The following is a 9,485-nucleotide window of genomic DNA, read 5'->3' on the forward strand; positions in this document are numbered from 1 at the left end:
GATTCAACAGTGACACCTTAATTGTGTACTGTGACAATTCAAGTGTAATTGATATTTCAAAAAATCCAGTGCAACACTCTCGAACAAAACACATAGACATTAGACATCATTTTATTCGAGATTTGGTTGAGAAGGGTATAATTCGAATGGAATTTGTTGGAACTGAGAATCAACTGGCTGATATTTTTACAAAACCACTAGATTTTGAGAGATTTTCCAATCTTAGGAAGTCTCTCAGCTTGTGTGCACAATGATCACTCACGGATGTTGTCCTGGGTGTTACAACACCTGTGGACAACACTCAGCATGCATGTGCATCTTATTTATTTAGGATACTAGACATATTGCATTTATCCTGTTTTGTGTGAAGTCTGTACAAGTGAAGGATACTGAATGGTGTGCTCTCAGTTGAGAATCAAATTTTCTCACAAAAATCTTCTAAAGTGTGGATTATGCTCAATCTAAGTCATTAAGGAGTTGAGGATGTTGGTGTGTCACATGACCTTGTCCAATGTGAAAAATGACTTGGAAAAATCCTGATCAATAAGGTGAAAAATAGAAAGGAGGAGAAGAATAGAACAAAAATGTTAAGAAGAAAATGGAAAAAGCTACCTACAGGAGTCCAATGAAGACCGTTCTTCTAGAGTGGGAGCTACCACTTCTAAGTCAAAATAGAGACGGAAAAAGCTACCTAGAGGAGTCCAATGAAGACCGTTCTTCTAGAGTGGGAGCTACCATGTCTGAATTAAAAATGATTGTGAGTGTTGCCAGGAGGTGTTGCCAACACTTAAGTACAGACAGATCACAGTTTGATCACATGCGTGTGTATTTCATTTTTGATCATATTTTAGGCATAAATATAAGTCATTCATTCTGATGTTATGTAAATTCATCAAGTCCAGTGGGCTATCAGTTTTTAATTCATGAAATACGAAGGAAAACTTAACCAACTTAATTTTGAAATATCTTGATCTCTAACCGTTTGTGGGGACAATTCGACGTGGTGTTTTATCCTGACTGATTTCTTGAAATGATGATTGCACTGTTTCAGAAAAGTTACCGTTGGGTGAGAGTAAAAACTGGTTTGGTAAGGTGATGAAGTCGCGGCTTAACAAAATGTTACCGTTGGAGGGCTGTGTTTAAATAATTAGGAATGGATGAGGAATGACTTTACCGTCTTTAATTTTCCCTCACATTCTAAAATTTCTCCTGCCCTCATTATTCATTTTTTTGCATAAGCTATCTCTGTTCCTCATGATTGTCTGTGTTCTTCGAACAACTCTACTTCTTTTGTTCTTGATTTCGCAGATGGCTGGCTTCGATCCTCACGACATTAGGAGTGAAATGGCTGCGAGCATGCGTGGAGAGTCACCTGACACAACACCCACCGCCGAAGCAAATGTTGAGGGCCGGGAAATTGTGGCTGTGCCAGGAGAACCAATTCCGCTGGAAATAATCGCCCCTGGTGAACCTGGGAACGAGATCAACGTTGAGAATCCACCGGACTTTGACATCCTGAATAAAGCTTTTCCCCCCGCTCCTATGCCGCGAAGGTCCAAGAGACAAGCAGGGTTTGATCCTGACTTTGTTCCAATCAAAAAGCCTCGAGCATCTACCTCTTCAAATCTTCTGGACCCTGATTTCTCATCTGGAGATGACTCCGATGATGATGATTTTGAGTTGGCGGCTCGCCCAAAACCAACTGTTGTTGCAAAGAAACCCAGTTCTACTTCTGATGTTCAACAGCAAAACCCCGTCACAGAACCACAAAATGTTGCAGATGAAAGATTCCCTGCTGAGCCTGAAGAAGAACAATCTCTGGCCGAGTTTCTTGCTCAAATTAAGGAAGAAAAGGCTGCCAAGAAACAAATTTCTAAGGATGATACACCTGATCCGGAAATGATGAGGGAATTTGAGGAAAATCGACCTGGAGCTTCTGAGAATTACACTTAATCCTCTGTGTCTGATTTTGAATCTGAGGAACAAAATGATGCTGAATCTGAAGACATTGGCTCTGAAGAAAGTGAGTCATCTCAAGATGTTGCTGCTACTCCTGCAGGTGTTGAGGAGGATGTGGACAACACCGAGCACAACATTGACTCTGTTGACTATGATCTAAGTAAGTCTTTCTCCACCAAGTTTTATTCTGAAGATGCTTTGGAATTGTGGCCTCTTTTTATTGAGAGAGAGTTGATTGAGGAGAAAAATATTGATGTTGCCGCATATGGGACATACAACTTAATTGAGTTTTTGAAGAACCGAAGGTTGTTCTCCACTGTCACTACTGCTATGCCCTACTGCCGCCGTGTTGTGTTGGAATTCTACTGCAATCTCCTGGGTAGTGTTGGAGATGAGGATTCAGTGAAGTATGGGAGAGTGTTTGTTCGTAATCGTATCTACAAGTTCACACCTTCTGTGATCAATGCATTCTACAACACTCCGGATGTTGAGGAAGTTGAAGAAAACCCGGACATAAATGCTATAACCTCTGTGCTCACTGGAGGCCTGATCAAAGTATTCCCTGACCATCCCAAGAAGTTGAGTGCTGCCAATCTCACTTCCTTTTTCTCTGTGCTGCACAAGACCTCAATTTGGAATTGGACACCTTCAACCAATTCTACTACTGTGACTAGATCTCAGGCCCTGGTGTTGTTTTCTATTGGGACTGGAAGAGCCTTTAACTTTGGGAAGCTAGTGTTCAAGACAGCATTACAATATGCTGAAGGAGACTTCAAGAAAACCAAGCTGCCTTTCCCTTCACTGATTTATGGGATCTTGGAATCTCAAGGTTTCATCAAGGATATTGATGAAGATCTCTGTCCTGTCGGAGATGTTCTGAAGATTTCTCCTGCTTATTTCAAAGGCAACAGAAGGATTGATCTGCCTTGGCTGAATACCGGTGTTGCTACGGATGTTGGCAACACTGATGATACAACATCTGAGCCTGTGCCTGAAACTGCTGATCCGCATCCTACAGATGTCCCTCCTACTGGTTATGTAACACTGTCTATCTCCTATATTCAAGCTCAGATTGCCTATGGTCGACAACAAATTGAAAATGCCAAGAAGACCATTGCATATTATGAAAATCAAGTGGCTGATTATGAGCTTCTGCTGGATGTTGGTGTCCATTCTGGACAAAAAGGGGGAGTAGATACAGCTGAAACCAGTGGAGCAAAAATGGCTGATGATGATAATGCTGGCAGTAATGAAGGATAATGAGATTTTGAGTTGATGGTTTTAAGACTGTACTTGCTTTTGTTTTATTTGATTGACGTTGTTGTTTTTCTCGTTTTTCTCCTGATTAATGAACTTTTTCGATGTTATGGTGCAACATATGTAGATCACGGATTTGCTAACTCAGGGGGAGTTGTGCCGTAAAACCATTTTTGGGTTGTTTTGTCCAGAAAGGCAAAAAGGAGGAGATTGAAAGGAATTTTATTCCTTGATACATTTTCCTTTTAAATTTATATGTTTTCCTTGTTTAAGATCTTTAATGTTTTGCCTTTCTAGAATTGAGAATAATCTCGATTTAATGATATGATCTAGTGTAGATTTATTTTTTATGATAATATCTTTAAGATATGATATCATTGTTTTGAAAAAGGAGTTTTTCTTAATGATATTTTGATATGATAATATCTTTAAGATATGATTTTATTTTCCTAATGAAATTGCTCTCTTAATCTTTAAAAAGGGACTTAGAAGAGAAAGAAGAATATATAGAGCGTAAAAAGGTTTTTGGAGAGACAAGTGGTGCGCGAAGAGTTTTCGAGACCGGAGCAATCTCGTGCTGTTGTTTCAAGTGTTGCTGTGAAGTGCTGACAACATCTGAAGTCAACACCTAATCACTGTTTTGATTAGAGTGTTGAGTTTTGAAGTTTTTCTTTACTTCTCAGTTGATGCATCCTGTGTATAATTGGTCTTACGGTTTGTTAGAGTTTTAGGATGCAATTTGATATTCGCCTTATTAAGGGAGTTGTTTTATTCTTTCACTAGTATTGGTTTTTGTAAACTTACAAGTTTTCTAGTGAATTATTTTGCCCTGAGGCAACGCACAAGTATTTTATACTTGTGCATGATTTATATCTCGTCCCTCATATTAGTATTATTTAAGTTATGTGTTAAAATATAATTTCCGCTGCAAGTTGTCGTGAGTGTTACAACACCTACGCACAACACCTACATTCTGATACACTTAACTCTCACCCTCATCACATAAACACTGTGGAAACGAAACATTCANCCTCATATTAGTATTATTTAATTTATGTGTTAAAATATAATTTCCGCTGCAAGTTGTCGTGAGTGTTACAACATCTACGCACAACACCTACATTCTGATACACTTAACTCTCACCCTCATCACATAAACACCGTGGAAACGAAACATTCACATGACATAAATAATGTGGTTTAATTTGCTAATTGGCTAGACGACATAAATCATCGCATTCAAGGACTTCATCGGTTTCGTATCTTTGTGTGTGTGGACACATTGTAAATGGGAAGTCACTTTCCAATTTTTAGTGGCAAAAGAAATTATCTTTTATCATTTTGCGCATTAATCATTTATTTGAGCTCAACCCTTTCCGCCTAACTACACTTGGTTTTCATGGGAATAAAGACTTTCGTTTAATAAGGGGAAATTTGAATTAAAAGCAATCAATTTAATGTATCCAGAATTTTGATCAAGACTTGCAGTTATTAAAATCTCAGTATAGATTTTTCACGTAGTGAAGTAGCTCGAACTCGATTAAAATCTTTTGAAAGATGTACAGACGGGATTAGCCTATCTTCCACAGTGACTAATTCTTTTTATATACTAATATCATTAAATCATGTGAATTTCTGATATTTTAATAGAAATTGATGTTATTTATTGATAATCTAAATACTAAAATTTTGTCAAAATGTTTGGTGCATTGGTTACCTTAAAGCAAAATAACGAATCACACGAATGGAATTAAACGATACATGCGACAAAAACTTCACATTCTTGTACATAACATTTCATGATCAAGAATTCTTGTCCGTCACACTTTGACAGTCGCCCTATCTTTCAACAAAGCTTCGGCAGCCCTCCTCCCGGAGGCCAAAGCTCCATCAAACGTCGCGCTCGTCACATAATCTCCGCATACGTACAACCCCGGATTCAGCCTCGGATCCTTTACTAAATCAGTTGGTGGGCATTGGTTCGGCTGGGCAAATCCTATCCGGTACATTCGCAAGTACTGCCACGCCCCCACTGAAGCCTTGCCGAACCAACCCGACAACTCCTCCATGACCCGTTCGGCCAATTCTTGATCCGGGACAGTTTCGTATAATCCGATTAGAGTTACAGACACCAAGGCCTTTCCGGGAGGGGCGTAAGAAGGAGCCACATTTGTTGCAAAGAACATGTTGTTAACTATTCCTCGGCCCGACCCGTTTAAAAACAGTATCGGTTCATTAACCGGGACCTTTTCCCTGTCCACTGAGAAATACAAACAGACTGTGCTCCGAACTGGTTTCTTGACCCGATTGGAATCCATTTTTCCTGCCAGAAGATTCACAGCTTCAAATTCTTCAATGGCTACTATGACTCCAAGATCACTTTTCAACACTTCCCCACTTTCTAACTTGACAATCACACCCTCCTCTGATTCTTGATCTAAAGAAACAACCCTTGAATTCAACTTGATCGAACCTGGGTTCAATTTTCCCGCCAATTGTTCGGGAATTGCAGAAATGCCATTCTTCGGGAGGGTGTTGTCCCCGAGTGCAAGACATTTGAATACGAAATTGAACAGACGGGAAGTGGTTTCAAGCTCTCTGTCGAAGAAAATCCCTCCAAAAAATGGTCGGAAGAATCTGTCCACCATTGAATCCGAAAAGCCAATTTTCCTCAACAAGGCAATGGTCTTGACTTCGTCCGCATTCAAAATGTCGTAATCAGATTGATTCAAAACCCCAATCCTAGTCAATGCAATCAATATCTTATCAGCGAACGTACCAATGGGATTCGTCAGAGACTGCAAGGCATCGACAAAATGCCGCAACGGGTCCGCTACCGTGAAGAAGCTTCCGTTGCAGTAAACGCGCGCACCTGAATAAAATCTTTGAAGATCAAGGGAATTGTAATCAAGCAGCTTTTGTGCTTCGGGATAAGCTGTGATAAAAATCTGGAAGCCTCGATCGAGGGTGAATCCGTCGATAAAGTCAGTACGAACACGTCCGCCCACGGCGTCGGAGGCTTCGAGGAGGAGGAAAGGGACGCCCTCGGCTTGGAGGCGTGTCGCGGCTGCTAAGCCAGCTAGACCGGCGCCGATTACAACCGCGCCTGTTTTGTTGGTGGGTTGTAGAATTGGATTGTCACTGGGTGGGGATAAGTCCAGGGAGATTTGCTGTGGCGTTGCATTGAGTGGTTTCACAGAGATCAATTTTGTGACGTTAAAACAATGCGAGTGGGAAGGGAAAGAGATCGGGAAGGAAATCGGAGCAACTATCATTGGGCCGTGGTGACGGCGGTGGTGGCGGGAACTTTACGACTGCGCCGCTTTATGTGCGGTTCGCATGGCTTTCTTTATCCAAAGAAGATATAAACTTCATTATCCCGTTGGCTATTGGCTAACACGGTTTTTCTTGTTTAAAATTTAATATAAGAAAATCAAATTTGAAGGAACATATTTTTTTTAAAAAAAAAAAACTATAATTTTTGTACAATTAAAAATGAAAGAGCAGATGTATTTTTCCATGTCTATATCATAACAAATATGAATCTTTGGAGCAACAAAATTTGAGATCTCTAATCCAAGAAAGTAGTCGATTTACGTTGAAATTGATTAAATTGTAGGAATATTATAACAATATATAGTAACAGCTTTTATTCAACATTCAGTTGGGACTTAACAATAGAAATATTCAAGTGTTTGCACAAGTTCCACCTCAAGAACTTCATAATTTACACATTACATAAATATCACAATTGAATGTAAAAATAAATAGTGGAACCAATTCAAATCCCATCAACAGCATTATTAAGATTTCCCCCTAGCAAGGACAAGAGTCCACCACCATGAACTCTACCCTCAGGAACCGCAAAATCCAAGCTCTTTCTTGCATCCTCGCCGCTCCTCTCTACTAGCTTCTCCGAACCCAAAGGTCCTGAGTAACACGACATGGTCTTCATGGACAAAGGAACCAAAACCTGAGGCGGGATCAGCATATGCCGTTTTTGTGCCTTTTCTAAAGAGTCGATAGAATCGGATATTATGCTCACTCCGGATGAAGAACACGTGTTTTCGAAGCTGCTCCTAGCAGTAGAAGAAGAGGGTACTAATCCATGGAAGAGCCCCGGTCCTATCATTCCACCTTTGCTTGTATCTCGACCAAGAACCAAACTACCATGTGCTGCACATAGCCCACTCTTCCCCCTAGCAAACTTCTCGCACTTTCCCTCGCCCCAGTTGCACCTCTTTCCACCACCATGTGCCTTGCAAAAATCTGTGCTTCCTTGAGCACTCTTATCACAGTTCTCAAATTTGCATCGCTTCCCACCTCCGTGTTTGACACAACTATCTGTTTTCCCACGAGCGCTTTTAGTACATCCTGCGACAGCACACCTCTTTCCCCCGCCATGAGCAACACAGAAATTTGTGCCACCATGAACGCTTTTCGGGCATATCCCTCCGCCATCAAATAGGCAACGCTTCCCCCCACCATGCCCTTTGCAGAGAGGAGTGCTCCCTTCCGCACCTTTGTTGCATCCGGCAAATATGCATCGTTTCCCTCCACCATGTGCTTTACAAAACATGGTGCTTCCCTGAGCCCCCTTGGCACAGGAGAGAAACTGGCACCGACGTCCCCCACCGTGAGAGATGCACAGGCCAATCTGCCCCTCAGCACTACGGGGGCACCCTTCGACCTTACACCTCTTTCCACCACCATGTTTGATGCAGAGCCCAGACTTGCCGCGTGCTGCTTTGATACAACCTCCTGCAAATCCGCAACGTCTGCCCCCACCATGTGCTATGCAGTGATCCGTCTTTCCCTCAGCACTTTTAGTGCATCCTAGATGCTGGCACCGATTCCCTCCTCCATGAGCTTTGCAGTAGGCGGTACGACTCTCAGCACCTTTATTGCATCCGGGCTTCTGGCATCTCTGGCCGCCTCCATGGCTAATACACAGACCTGTTGCTCCTCGTGATCCTTTTATACATCCAGAAAACTTGCATCGTTTTGTGTTGCTCCCTCTGCGATCTGAAGAAACTGTAGCACTTCCAGGCTCGGATACTGCACTCATGGTGTAATTCGAGATAGCAGAATGTTCAGAACTCAGCTGCGAAAGTTGTATATTGGATTTCCCACTGGTTTCAAGAAACTTATTCGGGGTCAACAAAATCTCAGAGGCTTCCATCCTCGGTGCCAAAATAAGTCTTCTCATGTATCCACCCGATTTCTTAGCTGATGTAGAACCCTCATCATCTACATGGGCAGTAAGTCTACTACGATCTGTAGAAACTTGATCTGGAAGACGAGTTGCATCAGAAGGACTTTGAGTGGAAGCTGAAAACTCGAGTACATTGGAAACCACATCCGTGCCACCAGACAGCCCTAACTTTAAAATCGAGTCACGTTGAGATGATAGTTCTTGATTGAACATATTTGCAATTTCTTTGGCTTTATTATGCACCGAAGGTGAATACTCATTCGAATATGCACTTGTGGTTGGTCCTAGTCCAAGGACTAATTTGCACCCATCATCTGGTGCATTCGTGCAATTTCCTCGACCACCACTGTTACTTTGAATGCCACCAAATGTGGCAGTTTCACGGACACTATAGCCAAAGCCATCCAATCGCAGAGTGGTATCCCTGATCTTACCATTCTTAGCGAAATCACCACAAAAAGCCGAATACATATTCTTTTTTAGGTTAACTTATCCCTATACTATCTAAGTGAATAAATGAAGGGCCAGCCGGTTGGATGAATGCCACTAGAGTCTAATAAGAAAGTCCATAAATTAAAATGAAAAAAACAAGAGAAATAAAGTGGAACAAACTACCTCCACCGCTCACAAAACCAGATGTATCCGACCTATCCATTCAATCAATTTCTTAGGAGAAGCACTGCACTTATAAAGAAAACCAGAATTTGGTTCTTAAACAGGAAAGTAGAGTAACTTCAACCCAAGCAGCCATTCCAACTGCTGCCAGTAATATAGAGTCCTTAAGATTCGATCACCTGTTGTAAGAAAACGAAGAGGTCTACTTCAGGAACTTATGATTAAGAATAATTTAATTGTGTGGTTTAAAGTACAATAAACAGCTCCAATGAAGTTACGCAAAATTACGAGGGTAAGTTTCAAGAACAGCTGCAGCTTTATAGGAATACTAATTACTAAGAATGTAACATATATATATATATATATATATATATATATATATATAGAGTAGAGACACACACACATATATAGACTACATGTAAAAAGAATATAGACACAC

At 41.1% G+C, this 9,485-nt stretch overlaps 2 protein-coding genes across 4 annotated transcripts in view; both read right to left on the bottom strand.

Annotated features, from left to right (window-relative positions):
* Positions 1 to 4,918: 4,918 nt before the first annotated feature.
* LOC140988869 (15-cis-phytoene desaturase, chloroplastic/chromoplastic-like) lies at positions 4,919 to 6,615 on the bottom strand. Its single transcript, XM_073457944.1, has one exon. The coding sequence runs from the start codon at positions 6,489 to 6,491 to the stop codon at positions 5,037 to 5,039; it is 1,455 nt and encodes a 484-aa protein (XP_073314045.1). The 5' UTR covers positions 6,492 to 6,615; the 3' UTR covers positions 4,919 to 5,036.
* A 223-nt stretch (positions 6,616 to 6,838) lies between these two features.
* The window catches only part of LOC140988928 (uncharacterized), a 15,967-nt gene continuing 13,320 nt past the window's right edge, over positions 6,839 to 9,485 (bottom strand). For all 3 annotated transcript variants that reach the window (XM_073458026.1, XM_073458027.1, XM_073458029.1), the window contains exon 2: positions 6,839 to 9,225. In XM_073458026.1, the coding sequence (XP_073314127.1) occupies positions 6,998 to 8,902 (1,905 nt within the window). In that variant the 5' untranslated portion in view covers positions 8,903 to 9,225 and the 3' untranslated portion in view covers positions 6,839 to 6,997. The remainder of the gene's footprint in view (positions 9,226 to 9,485) is intronic.

Source organism: Primulina huaijiensis, chromosome 11, assembly GCF_012295235.1.
Source record: "Primulina huaijiensis isolate GDHJ02 chromosome 11, ASM1229523v2, whole genome shotgun sequence".
Taxonomy (NCBI): Eukaryota; Viridiplantae; Streptophyta; class Magnoliopsida; order Lamiales; family Gesneriaceae; genus Primulina; species Primulina huaijiensis.